Source organism: Lactuca sativa, chromosome 3 (genome assembly GCF_002870075.4).
Source record: "Lactuca sativa cultivar Salinas chromosome 3, Lsat_Salinas_v11, whole genome shotgun sequence".
Lineage (NCBI taxonomy): Eukaryota > Viridiplantae > Streptophyta > Magnoliopsida > Asterales > Asteraceae > Lactuca > Lactuca sativa.
Window position 1 is genome coordinate 99172901 of NC_056625.2, and position 16631 is coordinate 99189531.

Below are 16631 nucleotides of genomic sequence, written 5' to 3' on the forward strand. Positions count from 1 at the left end.
ACAACAATATAGTATTCTTTAGATTACACACAATGTGACTCGTTCGAGAAATGTTACATATTCATTTAAATTCAAAGAAAAGTTACACATTCATTTAAATTTATACCAACACAGTCTACATCAGTCGACATTGCGTATTCCGTTTGAATATTTGAAAGAGTAGCGAACAAAAACTTCTTGAAAGCTAAGATCAACTTTGATGAATTTAGGATTTAACATGCTACAAAGAATATCAACAAATCATTTTCAAGTAAGAACCATGAGAAGAGAGAAAATCATAAAATGATTCGAAAAGCCCACAAGGGTCTAAGAGTAAGAAAACCTCGACAGATTTTTATTGTTCTTGATATTTCTCTTCACAATGAACAAATAAGAGATTTTGACTATTAATAAGTTATAAACGATATGAAAATGGTTTACAAGTAACATGATTATAGAGACGACGAAATAATTTTATTTAGCTTTTATTTTTTTTCTTACACTTGTCTTATACATTGGCCAATCTATCTTCATAACAGTGCTAAATAAATATCGACTAAGAGGGGAAAATGGCTAATCCCTTCATATTTGAGCGAGTTGCTTTATGACAATTGAAACATCTAGACTACACAAAAAATAAATGGACCTATTAAGCAAAAACTTAACAACAATTGGTCGGGTCAATATGAAATTAACCTATAATAAAAAATAAAGAAAAGAAAAGGGTAGGCTCAAGGGGACCCCTACTTAGCAAAAAAACACAGTTATACCGCTAGGCCAAACACTCTTATTGTTTTTAAACAACAAACCACACTTACAAACAATTAGTCGATGTCTTGCTAATTGTTAGTAATAGATAATCGATAATTATATAAATAATAGTATAATCGAAGATTTATGATGTGAAGACACAAAGTGACATCATCATCATCATTGTAAGTACTTAAATTAAATAATATAAAGCTTGAACCAAGATGGTCTAAAGAGGCAACAGAGAGCGTGTTCTGTAAAACTAGATGGAAGTTGTAGCTTTTATTTATACATGAGTGTTTGGCAAAAGTAGATGAACGTTTTTTAAAACATGTAAAATTACATAAAATGGCTTATATAAAATACATGATTGATTTTACAAAGGATAATTAAGTCAATTTGAAAAATTATAAAAGAGCTTTTTTTTAAATGATACATGAAGTATTTTTTGGATTTGAATTTTTTTTGTTTTAGCTAAAAGCTAGAAATTCCTATTGCCGAAACCAGTTGATTTTTTGGAATTGAGAGAACCAAACTTTTTTTTCTTTAGGTTTTTTATTAAAATCTAAAAGTTATAAGCTTCCAAAATTTGCATGCCAAACACGCCCATCATCTTTTATTTATTAGTTTTTGTAAATACTAATGTATAAATGTAATATAATATAAAATATTTTGAATTGGTTTTAATAACATTAACAACTAGTTTATATCTTTTAATAAATATATGAATTATTCTATTAATTTATAATTCCTTCAATACAGCATCACCTATTTATAATTTACAATTTATTATCTTTCTACTAATTTCTATGCCTAGGTTGAGTTTATAGTACAATCATGTTTGTAATAATCTGCAAGACTTTCAGATGTTGAAACTTGAAAGAACATTACTTAGTTGGACTCTGTGAGATTCTCATTTCAAATGCTGATAGAGTATTACTTAGTTAGACTTTGCAATTGTCATTGTCATTTGCAACGGAATTGATGTTAGGAATCGGACAGTGTACAATGTAGCAGAAACACTATCACACACACGAAAGCAGGAAAAAAAAGCAATAGATAACACAAGGATTTTATGTGGTTCAGATTCGGTGTAAATCCTACATCCACGGGCTGCAACTAGATATTTATTAACAATGAAGATTACAAACTCTCTTATTGTTACTCACTTGCTACACCCTTTCACCTGTTAGTTCACTCATATATAGAGTTGTAAACGAACCAAACGGACACGAACAAATGTTTGTTCATGTTTGTACGGACACGAATAAAGGCTTGTTCATGTTTGTTCGTTTAAGTTAGCCGAACAAACGAACGAATACGAATGGATAAACGAACGGAGTTTTCTTGTTGATGTTCGTTCGTTTAACAAGTTGTCTTGTTCATGTTCGTTCGTGAACATGCTAAACGAACATAAATAAATGAACATAAATGAACAAAGATAAACAAACACAATTGAACATATATGAACATAAAAAAAACTTAAACAAACGTTTACGAACGAGACTATTGTTCATGTTCATTCATATATATATATATATATATATATATATATATATATATATATATATATATATATATATATATATATATATATATATATATATATATACTAGAAAAGTTTGAGGTCCTTGCTAAGCACGACCCACGAAGGGTAATCTGATACATCTTTTACTGTATATACAAATGCTATAAACGGATGTATTTTCAATGTATAATACATGAATAAAAAAATAGCTACCGACAAATCTTATTCAAGGCTTTTGACACTTGTTCATTGGTTGCCCATTGATCTTAATCGCACTAATTCATTCGGCATGTGCTAAAAAATTAAGCATAAATTAGAAAGATTTAAAACTTTAAAAGCTTTTTTTTATGTTGCAACCGTCAATACATATTTGTTACATTTAAATAGGCAATTGATGTTTACTTAATTGAATGTAAATGATTCATTAAAAATTTCTTGTTAATGGATGTTGTGCAGTAATAAGTTCAATACTCTAAGAATACCCATCCTAATGATTTTTTTGTGAATCAATTCATGTGTCTGACTTGAATAGGCACAATTCCTACTTGACCTCATTTTTTGTCTTGGTATTAAGTTATTAACAATTATATATGTTATTTGTAGACACAACTACAATTCTAATTAGAGGTTTACTTTGAACTATCAAAATATATTTTATAGATTTGTCGGTAGGTAGTCTTCCATCCAATTGTTTTGATAGATAAATGTAATTTTAGTAAATACTTACAATTAAAAATAACATATTTGTATTAAACTATTCTATACATATACAAACCACTTCAAATTGAACTAATAAACAAACATATTTTTCGTCTATTTTCAGATGGTCAAAATTTTTGTTTAATTTTCTTCTCCATCAGAAATATCTAAAAATACGAAAATCTTCAAGAACACATCTCAAGTTAAGCAACCAATTATGAATATTCTAAAAGCTTGTTTTTAAACTTTATGGCTTTCTTATTGGCACCAAGTAAACTTCTTTTGGCAAAACATTAACATAATGCTTTACTCAAAGACCAAACTAATTTTTTTTGATGTTGGACTAAATATGATGAAAACAGAAAGGAAGGGATCATTTTTGTGAGTTATCCACAAATTAAATACAAAATCACTCTTCCTTTGGCAGTTAACTTCTCAATTGATCAGCTCCTTTCCCTTTAAGTTGAAGTTTTTTTTAATAGGCTTAGGCTGTGTTTGGCGCGCCACAGCTAGCTGATAAGCTAGCTTATTTTTCGAGCTTTTTTATGTTGTCGTGTTTGGTAAGCCAAAAAGTAGCTTATAAGCTAGTTTTTTGAAAAACTACTTAGGTTGTGTTTGGCGCGCCACAACTAGCTGATAAGCTAGCTTATTTTTTGAGCTTTTTTATGTTGTCGTGTTTGGTAAGCCAAAAAGTAGCTTATAAGCTAGCGTTTTGAAAAGTTACTTAGACTAGCTTTTTAGGAGTTTTTTTTTAAAATTTTCCAAATACACCCCTTAATTAATTATAGAAACACATATTCTTACATGTCTTTTTATGTAATTTTATATATTTCAGCTAGCTTTTCAGCTAGTTTTACCAAACGTTATTTTTTATCAGCTAGCTTTTTATTTAACAGCTAGCTTTTCAGCCATCAGCTAGCTTTTCAGCTAACAGCTAGCTTTTTAGCTAGTCCGCCAAACATAGCCTTAGACTAGCTTTTTAGGAGCTTTTTAAAAAAATTTCAAATACATCCCTTAATTAATTATAGAAACACATATTATTACATGTCCTTTTATGTAATTTTAGATATTTCAGCTAGCTTTTCAGCTAGTTTTACCAAACGTTATTTTTTATCAGTTAGTTTTCAGCTATCAACTAGTTTTTTATTTAACAGCTAGCTTTTCAGCCATCAGCTAACTTTTCAGCTAACAACTAACATTTCAGCTAGTCCGCCAAACATAGTCTTAATTGGTGTGCCGAAAAGAAAAGAAAGCAAGAGTGAATCATTGACTTTTGAACAACAAAAAAGATAGGTCCCTCCTCTTTTACAATTAAAGTAATTGATTTTTTTTTTCATCGTCTTACCTCTTCTTTAATGCTAAAATGCTTGATTTAATTTTACTATTTGTCTCTTCAAGTTTGTTTTCCTTCTATTTAAGGTACCTCTCCATTTCTTTCACTTTTTCCTCGTTGCAGTTAATGTTTTAAGCCCTTCACATATAATAGTTCTTCACCCTCTTGCAGTTTCCTTCCTATATGCTTCTCACCTGTAAAAAAGTAAAGTTTCATATCAAAAGTTATAGTAAATCATATGACAACTTATACACTACAAAGGCGTTCACTCTGTAGCAGGCTTTCTGTAATTGCAAGTTCGATTTTGAAAACAATCTGATGTGTTGGCAGGGATGGTGTTGAGAGTAGAGAATACAGCAGAGTCGGATTCTACTAGAAAGGGATCAATCTTGGCTGCTGAAGTGGGTTCGATTTTACCAGAAAATAGGGGAGATAATGGCGGCTGCTCAGGGGTTATTACGAGAGATAGCTGCTACAGGGGTGACGACGAGAGATTGAGTCGACTATTGTTGTAGTGGTAATGAAACACACCACAAAAGTCGACCGGAGATTGTGAGAGTGACGGACTTGGTAGCGATTGGAAGCCCTCAAAACAAATCATAAGAAAAAAAATCTGTACTTTGCTTTCCCATTTTGTAATCCCACTTGGTCACAACCTAATTTTTGCTTTATGTCGTGGAAAAGCCACCACCATTAACTTAACAATTGAAACACCTTATAAACTGAACATGAACAAAGATGATCGATCTTTTAATTTCAACAATTCTATCTATCTGAAGGAGATTAATTAGAATGGGATTTTGGGGGCTGTTGGGGGTGGCATCGATGCCGATATTGCAGGTGTTGATCATAAGTGCAATCGGAGCTTTCATGGCTACTGATTACCTCAACCTACTTCCCAGCAACACTCGAAACTCACTTAACAAGGTAAATTTCATCTCTTATTCATCATCAAACATACATGCTAATTGCTAAAGCATTTCGAAAAATTTTAGGAATTAAAAAATTTGTGTTTAATGTTTGCAGATTGTGTTTGTGGTATTTACGCCTTCACTTATTTTTACAAGCCTTGTGGAGAGTGTCACCTTTCAAGACATCATCTCAATGTAAATTGTTGCTATTTTCCTTTTATACATATAAAAGTTAAACTTATAAATTGTATATATATCATATTAAATTGTTAATGTGGTTTAGTTTCTTTTTATAGGTGGTTTATGCCAATAAATATAGGAATAACATTTTTATGTGGAGGAATATTGGGATGGATAGCAGTAAAACTAATCAAACCAAAGCCTCATTTAGAAGGCCTCATCATGGCTATGTGTTCAACAGGTAAATTCTGGTTATTAATTATTCATTTTCACCTTCTATGCTTCTTTTCTTTTTAATTAATTTATTCACTTTCATTTTTCATGAAAAATAAAAAAACAGGAAACTATGCAAATCTTCTGGTGATAATGGTTCCTGCAATCTGCACAGATAATGGCAGCCCATTCGGTGATCATGTCATCTGTAAGGCTAAGGCTCTCTCTTATGCATCATTCTCCATGGCTGTAAGCATTTACCATTTTACTCAAATGTCTAAAATGCCCTTCAAAGATCTTTTTTCAAGAATCTTGTACACAAATATATATTGATTAAGAAAATGGTTTTGGATAGTGGGGTAGCTTCTACACATGGACATGTACATACCAAATGATGCAAGCCTCAGCTTTGAAGTACAACGCAATAAAAGAAACCGAGGAATTGTCAAATCATGCAAATCAAAACACTCATATACTCGATACAAATAATGATCATATTGATCAAATCATGCCTTCATCAAATTTGACTAGTCAAGATATAGAAAACCAATGTGTAAGTATCCCCCCTTTGAAACCTATAACAATTTAATTGCTTAACAAAAGAAATATTATCGTTCACAATCTTTTTGTAGATTGTGCAACAAACGTCAGTAGGGAATGTAAAGAAGAAAGATGGATCGATTTCAGATAAATTAGTAGCAATGTTGAAGAAAATAGTAAATCAACTACTAGCTCCACCAACCCTTGGCTCTGTAAGTGTAAAATTTGTATCCCACATAAATTGAAGGACCAATTGGTAGTTAACCCTAAGTAGTGGGTTAAAATCATAACTCTAAGGGTGAATCGGTAAGTAGTTATAAATAGTGGGTTAAAATCGGAATATTTTTACATTTAACTAGTTTGCAGGACTCATTATTGGTGCAATCCCATGGATAAAACATCTTTTAACTGGCGAAAAAGCTCCTTTAAGGGTGATTCAAGACTCAATGATATTACTCGGGTACACATGATATAATTAACATTATTAAATCTTTACAACATAAGATTTTGTGAAATTTATGATATATTTTTTTTAATGATGTCGTGTATATATATGATAGAGCTGGAACCATACCTTGTTTGACTCTTATACTAGGAGGCAACCTCACACAAGGTACTTTTAGTTTTAAATAATAATCGACTTTAAAATGGAAGAAAAAAAAATATGCCCGGATTTTATATGATGAAATTGTTGATAGGTCTACGAAAGGCGAGCGTGGGGCCCACAATCATTATCACGGTTATGTTAGTGAGGTATTTGATTCTTCCTGTTATTGGGATTGGTGTGATAAAAATGGCGGCTAATATGGGATTGGTTCCGGTGGACCCGCTCTTCAGATTCGTGTTGTTGATAATGTTTGCTCTGCCACCTGGCGTCAATATCAGTAAGCCCAAATTTGTAGGAAATAGCAACTTACTTTACAATTATTTACTTAAAAATTAGCAACATAAATGCATTTACTTGCTTATAATAGCAATGTGTAACAAATAGAGTAAAATGGCTATATTGGTAGGAAAATGTAAGTGGTGTTTGACTTTTGAAAGTCAAAGATAGTCTTTATTTTGACTTATTGTTTTATGGGATTTGTTATATGAAAAATGTAGGTACAATGGCTGAATTGTTTAGTGTTGGGCAAGAAGAGTGTGCAATGTTGATGATGTGGACTTATTTGGCTGCTGCTTTTGCTCTTACAACTTGGTCATCTGTTTACATGTGGATTTTATCTTGAAATTTTTGTACCTTTTAATTTGTTGTATGTTATGTTTGATTTTGTATTTCGATTTTCAATATCTAGCTAATTGATTAAAAAAGTTGTTTAGCACCATTTTAGTCCACATATGTGAGCTCTTGTGCACTTAGTAGCCACATATGACCACATTTGAAGGTCAATTTAGTCAATCATGCCGCCACTTTTCTATTTTTAGTGTTTTTAATCATTTAAACGTATGTGCTTTTGAATAAAAATTTTTGAATATGTGATATGAATATCTTATGACAAAAGTAACATAAATAATAGACACTATCATGCTTTATTTTTGAGATGTTAATAAGATTCTGGACTAAAGAAATAGTTTTTTTTTTTTTTAATCGAGCAATTGTTGAGTAAACATCAAGTAATTCACTCTTCTAAAAAATTGATATAACTATTACAATCTAATGTATTATTATATCATCATATTGTTTTTGTCGATTATCAGTTAGAGGAATTTTAGGAATAAGTTTAGGAGGAGATAAAGTATATGTTTTTTGATATTGAGGACCAAATGTGTACAAACTAATAGATAGAGGGTCGAGATGAAACTATGTCGCAAATTTCTCCGGTGACGTGTGCTGCTTTTCTGTATAATCGTTTCTCCGGTTGACTGTAACTGAGACTACAAACAAGACACCAGAGAGGAACACGGCTTCGGAGATGCTTGAATTGGACAGCCGGAAACCCCTTCGAATATTCCTCCGGCAATCCTTCGTTCCCTGCATATCCTTCATAGTCGTCTTACGAAGTTGAATTTTTACCCTAAATCATTATGATTTGGTAGCAAATTGAGTTCAATTCACAATCAATCCAACCCTGTTTGCTATCAGAATCAATCGCAATCGATGAATTACGCCTTGATCCGCTATTTATTTGCCGATTTCTTGCTCTTTTTGCTGTTGTTTGGATCGATTGACAGCGTTCAAAACTTGGAAATCTCGAAAGTCAATCAAGCACCGGCTAGGCGGTCTCTGTTATCTTTTCCGGAGTAAGTTTTCTCCTTTTTTACTCGTTAATTTGAGGTTGTTGATGAACAGTTTCTTCTCATGCATGTACACATGGCTGCCTGCTGCCATTCTGTTTTCCCTCTTTATCAAGGTGAAGATCTGTATATCGATCCATGCTGCTGCCATGTAGTTTGGGTTCTGTAAATTTTGCTCTTTCGGTTGAACTGAAGTATTACCATGAATTTTGTTCTCAACTTCAGCTTGGCTCGATTTTGGTCCCATATTACTTATTATAACTCCAATTTCCCCTTATTTGTTGGAATGGGCAATTCTATGCAATTCACAATGGTTCCTTTGCAATAAACTTGTAACTATGAATGTTATAATTGCTTACTCTCACATACTCTACACAGGGTTTGCTCTTCATTCTAACAAGTGCAAAGGCTTTTTTAATTAAGGTTCAGGATTTTACCACAATTAACCAAGATAAACATGATCTTACATAAGCAGAGTGCTGCACTCAACATAATTTTGCAAATTTATGATATTAGGGTACTTTTTTTGTAGTATCATTTGAAGTAATTCTCTTTCATGCACTTACATACCTCTCTCTCCAAACAGTAATCATGACACTGCCCTTGTTGCTGCATTGGATGGTACAATCAATTTGGTGTATCGTGATTCTGGGAGGATAATTTGGTCATTTGCATCAGGATCTCCAATCTACTCTTCATACCAGGCTTCTACCAGCCATGATGATGATAAGGAAAGTGCACCTGTGCCTGAAGGCAGTTATTATGTAGACTGTGGGGATGATTGGAAGCTGTATGCACACACAGATCTTGGCAAAGTGGTAAATTTCTGAAACTTTACTCTTGCTACCAATATCAACAATGTACTTTATTATTCAATTTCAACTACCTATTTGTAACTTACAGAGTATGGATATGACCATGGAGGAATTCATCAGAATCATGCCACACGTATCAGAGGATGGAGGAGTTATTCTTGGATCCAAAAAAACTACTGCATTTGTAGTTGATGCTAACACTGGAAGGTTAATACGTGTTCATCACAGCTCATCAACCAATGAACACTCAAATTTCATCTTCCAAAAAACCACCATGAAAAATGAGAAGTCAACTATGGTCAATGAAAAACCTGATAAACAATTCTCCTTCACAAGAACAGATTACTTACTCACATCATTTGCTGCAAATTCTGACAAAGTTCTATGGAATGTGACTGTAGCAGACATTGATGTTGCTTTACTTTGTCAAGAACCTCCAAATAAAATCATTCGTCCGTCTTTACCTCTCCCAAATAATCTTCGCTCAAAATCCAGTGTTGACTTTGACTTTGACTTTGACTTCAACATGCCCTTGTCATGTCAGTCAAAAGCTGTTGTCCATAGGCTACGTACATCTCATAAGCTTGGTTCTTATAAAATCCATGGAAAACAAGCAGAAAAAAAAGTTCCAATCCTTCTACTCCCTCAAAATAAACCTTTACTACCCAATTCAAACAATAACCTTGACACCCAAAACCCCGAAATCCCTAGTCAACAAGATGTGAAAAAAGTCAACTTTCTTTCCGAAGGGCGAATGGCGTTTGTTGTAATTTTCATTCTGATTATTGCCATTGGTGGTCTTATGTATCGCCATCATACCATAATGGCTGCAATGTTGAAACAAAAACCTTCCTCTTCTTCTAGAAGGAAGAGGCATAGGAAACAAGGAAGGATTTATGCCAATGAAGATGGAAATGTTGATAGTGAAAGAAATCCAGTGCTAAATTTTAATCATTTAATCGAATGTGACACAGAAGGGCGTTCTATAGGCAAACTATTTGTGTCAAATAAAGAAATTGCAAAGGGTAGTAATGGAACAGTTGTTCTTGAAGGGGTATACGAAGGTCGTAAGGTTGCTGTGAAACGCCTCGTGAGGGCCCACCATGATGTTGCATTTAAAGAAATTCAAAATCTTATTGCTTCTGATCAACATCCAAATATTGTTAGGTGGTATGGAGTGGAATATGATCATGATTTTGTTTATCTTTCTTTGGAGCGTTGTGCTTGTAGCCTTTATGATTTAATTCAAATGAAGAAAGGGGGTTTAGAATTAGATTCAATCAATCGTGACATCATCATGCATGATGTTCATTTATGGAAACCAAATGGATACCCTTCGCCTATTTTGTTAAAATTGATGAGGTACATGTACATCCAACCATTTATAACAACAACATTGTACTTTATTTACATGTGTTACTTTATTTATATCTTTACTTTGATGTTTATTATTATTATAGGGATATAGTATCTGGGCTTGTTCATTTGCATGAATTAGGGATCATTCATCGGGATTTAAAGCCACACAATGTGTTAATAGTCAAAGAAAAATCAATATGTGGGAAGCTTTCTGACATGGGAATTAGCAGACGCCTCGTTGGCGACATGTTGTCATTAGGACTCCATGCTACTGGTAAGAAGATAAAACCAACTTAATTACAAAAACCGGGCTGTTTTTGACACGTTGTAAATTGTTACGGGTTATTTTCGTCAGGTTCCGGAAGTTCAGGGTGGCAAGCACCCGAACAACTTCTTCATGGACGCCAAACACGTGCGATAGATTTGTTCAGTTTAGGTTGTGTCCTGTTTTTCTGCATGACATGTGGCAGACACCCATTTGGTGATCATCTTGAACGTGATGTGAATGTGGTCAAAAACCGAGTCAACCTTTTTTTAGTTCGACATATTCCGGAAGCTTTTGACCTCTTCTCTAGATTACTAAACCCTAACCCTGAACTCAGGTAAAGTTATAAAATTACAATTTCAGTCCTCCTACTTCCTCTGACGTTTTAAATTAATAAAGAATTTGCATTGTAGGCCAAGGGCTGTGGATGTGTTGCATCATCCTTTGTTTTGGGATTCCGAGGTGAGAATGTCGTTTCTAAGGGATACTAGTGATCGGGTGGAATTGGAAGACCGGGAATGTGATTCCGTTCTTCTTAGGGAATTGGAAAGTAAAGGTTCGGTGGCTTTGGGTGGAAAATGGGATGAAAAGATGGAACCGGAATTCATCAATAACATTGGTCGGTATAGGCGGTATAAATACAACGGTGTGCGTGACTTGCTTCGCGTCATTCGAAATAAATTAAATCATTACCGCGAATTACCCAAAGAAATTCAGGTTCGATTTTCTCAACATACAGAACGTTATCACTTTTTTTTTATTGACAGGACAGGACAGGTTGTACTGTGTTAATGATTGTTTTGATGATTATTGGACACAGGAATTGTTGGGAGGTGTACCGGAGGGGTTTAATGATTATTTTGGGAGTCGGTTCCCGAAGCTGTTGATGGAGGTGTACAATGTTATGTACCATTATTGTAAGGATGAAGAATGGTTCTATAAGTACTTGGAGCATTAATTATGTATTGTGTTTGTGGCAACTCTTTTAAGTTGTTTATATTTATGTATAAATCTATTTCATAGTGGTTGTTTATGTAAATATGATATATGTAATATATAGTAATGTATGATATACATCAATATTAATATATATGAATCTTTATTGTATGGAAATGCTCTTTTTCTTTCAATATTTTACAATATTAGTTGTTTAATTTCTTAATAATACCATATGACCTGATGTTATCAAATACAATGTTTTCACAGAAAAAGTATGTTTATCATTTTGAAATATCTTGATCTAAAAAACTATAACAAAGATGAAATTGTTTAAGGGAATATGTGGAGGTATATTTTTGTAATTGTTATTTCATCGTAGTAATAATCAATTTTAACTATTTGGTTGACTATATTTTACTTATTTTCGGATCAAATTTTCAATTTTATAACTGTAACGAAATTATCCATATATTAGTATTTTATTTACGAGTTTTCTTAACCTGCTAGTTTTGAGAGACTTCTTTAACTTGCACTTCACACCTCTAAAATTATTTTCCCAAAAGTATTTTTCTTAATCAATTTATACATCAGTATTTTATTTATAAGAATTTTTTAAATAATCAAACGCTATCCCCTATAGGCCTATATCATATTTGATTACAACTAGTTATTTATTTTTATTTTTTCCATATCAAATAACTATATTATCGTGAATAAGTATTAAATTTTAATTATTCGACATAAAATCATTTTAGCCCGAATGTGCATAATACCAATCCAAATTCCAATGGACCTAAAGAAGAAGAAGAAGAAAAAAAAAACCCCGATTAAACACTTATGGAGGGGCTCGGCCCAAACTACCAAAAGCCTAAAATAGAAACACTCCTCGATACGGCGGCGATCTTCGTCTTCGCTCAAGCAAATCTCCTTCTCCATTGTTGATCATTTCAAGGTATTATTCAAGCTATCTCTCTCTATACAAGAATTGACACAAGATCTGTATACACTCTAATTGTCTGAATAATTTTATTTATTCTTCCACCTGGAACCATATGTTTAGATGCAAATCCCTAATTCAATCGCTATGCTATTAAAAATCAGACTTTTCGACTCATTCACACTCCACAACAAGCACATACATCATTCTGTTATCCTTCTCTTTTAATTTCTTCATCTCGTAGTTTAGCGTTTAGGTTTTTTCGTTTTACTGTTCCAATTTTTATGTTCTTGTTCGGGTTGTAGTTAAATGGCGTCCCTGAAGGAAATTCTAACGCGTCGGCCAGTGGCGGCGACAGTCCGTCTCACCATCCCAGCCGGCGGAGCAAGACCTGGACCACCGGTAGGTCCGGCTGTAGGTCAGTACAAAGTTAACCTAATGGCGTTCTGCAAGGACTTCAACGCTCGCACACAGAAATACAAATCGGAAGCTCCAATCGCTGCTACTGTGACTGTTTTCAAAGACAATACTTTTGAATTGAGCGTTCGTTCTCCTTCAGTCACCTGGTTTCTAAAAAAAGCCGCCGGAATTGACTCCGGGAGTGGACGTGCAGGTCATGTTGTTGCATCAACCCTAACCCTAAAACACATCTATGAAATCGCAAAGGTGAAGCAAGCAGATCCGTATTGTCAGTACATGTCCTTGGAGGCGATTTCAAAATCAATTATAGGTACAGCTAAATCTATGGGGATTAAGGTTGAAAAGGAGTTGGATTGATGATGAATCTTGAAATCTTGATTAATGAATGTTAGATTTTTGTAGACTGGTGTACTTGAGATGATATCTGGATTTGAGTATTTGAAAATTGCTTTGAAAAACTGCATAAAATCTTCGTGTTTGAAGTTGTTTAAAGGTTTTCCTGTGTTGAAAGGTGAAACTTGAAGCCTGTGATTTCATATATCTTGCAATCTTTGTATAGTCTTTTGTTTTAACTTGTGGAAAAGTGATTATTGCAATCGACGTTTAAATTCTTGTGAAATTTTTGTATGTTGAAACATCTGCAAATGTGATGGTTTAACAGAAAACCAGTATCTCTGTTGCTTAGGTTTTGTTGAAATGGATATGATAGATTTAATTAGTTGGTTGATTGTACAATTAGTAAATGCTTAATAGGAAAATGAAATGACTTAGATGGGTAAAAATCTTTTCCAAATGGTCAAAAAACATCATTAAACTTGTTTTTTTTCTTGTTATATCATATAACTTGGTGAAGTGGTAAAAAAAAAATACAATTGGAGGAGGATGTTGCTGATTTGGCATTTGTTTTGGCCGGTTTTCCTTAGAAATAAAATCTTTACATTGATATCATTTTTTCCTATGTGGCTATTAGAGATGTACCCCTGATCTATGGACACTTCAGAGAGCATTACACATGATTATGTGAAAATTAGAGCTTTCTTTAGTTCGGAGTATAGTCTTCCTATGGAAGAAGACAAAGACTCTCTTGTCTAGTTTAACCATATTAAAGCTTCTATGATGGATGTTGATTTCAAACATTCAAGGAAAACGACAATGACTGGTTTGTGGATACAAATGAATCAAAGTACATGTGTGCTACAAATGCACTTCGACCTAAAATTCCTAGTCTACTTTAACCATATTAAAGCTTCTATGATGGATGTTGATTTCAAAAGAATGGGTTTCAACGACTACATTTTATATATAAAATTTTTGACTAATGACGTGTGTTGATGTGTACTACTATGTTGGACAAGTATCACTAAGACATATGTCGAGAGCATTGACGAATGATGATGATTTTGTTGATTTTTAAAGGATGCTTATGTATAATGGTAGAAGAATCGAAAGTGAATACTTTGATGATCACGTGGACGCATTCTTGTCTGATACATTATTAGTTGTTCATAGAGGATATGTTTTTGAATTGAATAGTGTGTTGGTCCCTTTTTGAGCAACAATTGTTTTTATTTAAGACCAAATACAGTTTACTTATAAGTTCTAGAATACGTTGGCAACTACACCAAACCCCACCCCTAGTGTATCTTTATTTTGATCTAGTTCAGAAAATGGGATAATATGGTACCCATCGTTGGTATGAGATTATCTAACATAAAGCAACTTAACTATTGTTAAGCAATTATGTTGTTGCTAATGGGTATAATCTATGGTATGAAAAAATGACAAAAGTAGATTGTTAGTTAACTGTTGCAAAAATGACAAGGAATATGTAACGACCCAATTTATTTTTTTTTTTATTTATTTATTTATTTTTTTTTTTGATATTACTTTAGAAAACATTAATAAATAAAACATTGTCTAAATAAAAGAAACATTGTTTGTTCACACCATAACACATTGCAACCATGTTCTCAAAAGCCAAACCGTACATCCCATCAAATATCAGAGTAGAATCCCAGTAAGTCTCATAAATGCGGAAACCGAAGAGTGTGTGTATGACGTGCCGCTACCGCGCCGGCTCCTTCCCCTTCGATGCAGAGGTACCTGAAAACAAAACTGTAAACGTAAGCACAAAGCTTAGTGAGTTCCCCCAACGTACCGCATACCATACAAACACATAACATATATACTGCCAGGCTATTCTGGGGTGCCTGACTACCCGGTACGGCCATTCTGGGGTGCCGACCTACCCGTGTCAAGCCATTCTGGGGTGCTGACCTACCCATACGGCCATTCTGGGGTGCCGTCTTACCCGTGTCAAGCCATTCTGGGGTGCTGACTACCCATCGGTCCTAACAACCGATCCGCGGGGACTATTTCACCCCTACTACTACGATCACATATAACATAACAAGCCAGCATGCATACATATCGTCACATACTGTCAGACGTATCTGGGGTGTCTGACTACCCTTCGGTCCTAGTGACCGAACTCGACTACTATCACATACAACATATCACGCTAGCATATAACATATCCGGTACTAGCGAACTTAGATGATATCACAAAGACAATCATCTATCATACAACTCCTACTGGTGGGTCGGCATTGTGGCCTTAGACCCACCGCTACTGGAAGGTGACTCACCTCAAAGTAGCTGCTGAACTGATCGGGAACTAACTGACTGCTGCTGCTCCGGGAGTCCTCCGGCTGCAATTTCCACGACATACTCAATCAAACACTGCTAACTGTCCTTTAGGTAAAATGACCATTTTACCCCTGGATTAACTCTAAGCCAAAGCTGGAGTCAACTTTCAGTTGACCCGACTCGCCGAGTGGATCACCACTCGCCGAGTCCCTAGCAAACCAATGTCCTGGGTCCCTGGTTCTACTCGTCGAGTCGGGCTATGACTCGACGAGTTCGCCTTCTAACTGCCATTCAACACCTTCATCCTACTCGCCGAGTTGTATGAACAACTCGTCGAGTTCATCTTCATCCGATGAACACTTTATGCTAAGACTCGCCGAGTTGTATGAACAACTCGCCGAGTCTGTTCTTGAACTATGAAGATTGCCTTGGACTCGCCGAGTCAGGGCATTGACTCGCCGAGTCCTAACATGGGTGAGTTCAGCTCCCAACTCACCGAGTCACCCCCTGTGACTCAAGGCTCAACTCGACACATGAAGAAGGGACCAATTCGGTGACTCGCGACCAGACTCGCCGAGTCACCTATGCGACTCGCCGAGTCGTCGCCATGCACTCCTTAAATATACCGATTTGCTCGGTTCCAGACCATGCCATTCATAGATCTGGACTTCTAGGACACGAATCACACGTAAAGTTTCCAACTTTACGTGTGGATATTCACCAATATGGATTATAAGGCTCAAAATGTCCCAAAATGGTAGATCTAGGGCTAACAAGTCTTATGGGGCCAAAAAGCTAACAGATTTGAGCTCCTGGAGCTCAATCTTACATAGATCCAAAGGCCAAACGCCTTATTACAACATATAATGAACATGCAAA

The 16631-nt window shown here is 34.5% G+C and overlaps 3 protein-coding genes across 7 annotated transcripts; all 3 read left to right on the forward strand.

Moving 5' to 3' along the window:
• The first annotated feature begins 4276 nt into the window (after nucleotides 1–4276).
• Nucleotides 4277–7532, forward strand: LOC111896669 (protein PIN-LIKES 7). Of its 4 annotated transcripts, none has more exons than XM_042900252.2 (11): nucleotides 4277–4375; nucleotides 4620–5216; nucleotides 5316–5395; nucleotides 5497–5621; nucleotides 5721–5842; nucleotides 5949–6146; nucleotides 6226–6345; nucleotides 6493–6593; nucleotides 6694–6746; nucleotides 6832–7017; nucleotides 7238–7532. In XM_042900252.2, the coding sequence occupies exons 2-11, from the start codon at nucleotides 5082–5084 to the stop codon at nucleotides 7360–7362; spliced, it is 1245 nt and encodes a 414-aa protein (XP_042756186.1). In that variant the 5' UTR covers nucleotides 4277–4375; nucleotides 4620–5081; the 3' UTR covers nucleotides 7363–7532. The 4 variants fall into 4 exon arrangements, with proteins under 4 accessions (XP_042756186.1, XP_023748422.1, XP_023748413.1 ...); XM_023892654.3 differs by lacking the exon at nucleotides 4277–4375 and having other exon boundaries at nucleotides 4397–5216; nucleotides 6832–6886; nucleotides 6971–7017; XM_023892645.3 differs by lacking the exon at nucleotides 4277–4375 and having other exon boundaries at nucleotides 4399–4904; nucleotides 5069–5216.
• Nucleotides 7533–7983: 451 nt separating this feature from the next.
• LOC111894897 (serine/threonine-protein kinase/endoribonuclease IRE1a) lies at nucleotides 7984–11920 on the forward strand. 2 transcript variants are annotated; one of them, XM_023890979.3, is made up of 7 exons: nucleotides 7984–8374; nucleotides 8955–9186; nucleotides 9272–10545; nucleotides 10644–10816; nucleotides 10898–11144; nucleotides 11221–11524; nucleotides 11628–11920. In XM_023890979.3, the coding sequence occupies exons 1-7, from the start codon at nucleotides 8232–8234 to the stop codon at nucleotides 11763–11765; spliced, it is 2511 nt and encodes an 836-aa protein (XP_023746747.1). In that variant the 5' UTR covers nucleotides 7984–8231; the 3' UTR covers nucleotides 11766–11920. The 2 variants fall into 2 exon arrangements, with proteins under 2 accessions (XP_023746747.1, XP_052625293.1); XM_052769333.1 differs by having other exon boundaries at nucleotides 8345–8484.
• Nucleotides 11921–12869: 949 nt separating this feature from the next.
• LOC128132636 (uncharacterized) lies at nucleotides 12870–13571 on the forward strand. Its single transcript, XM_052769334.1, has one exon. It carries the CDS (start codon nucleotides 12993–12995, stop codon nucleotides 13458–13460), a length of 468 nt encoding a protein of 155 aa, XP_052625294.1. The 5' UTR covers nucleotides 12870–12992; the 3' UTR covers nucleotides 13461–13571.
• The last annotated feature ends 3060 nt before the right edge of the window (nucleotides 13572–16631 follow it).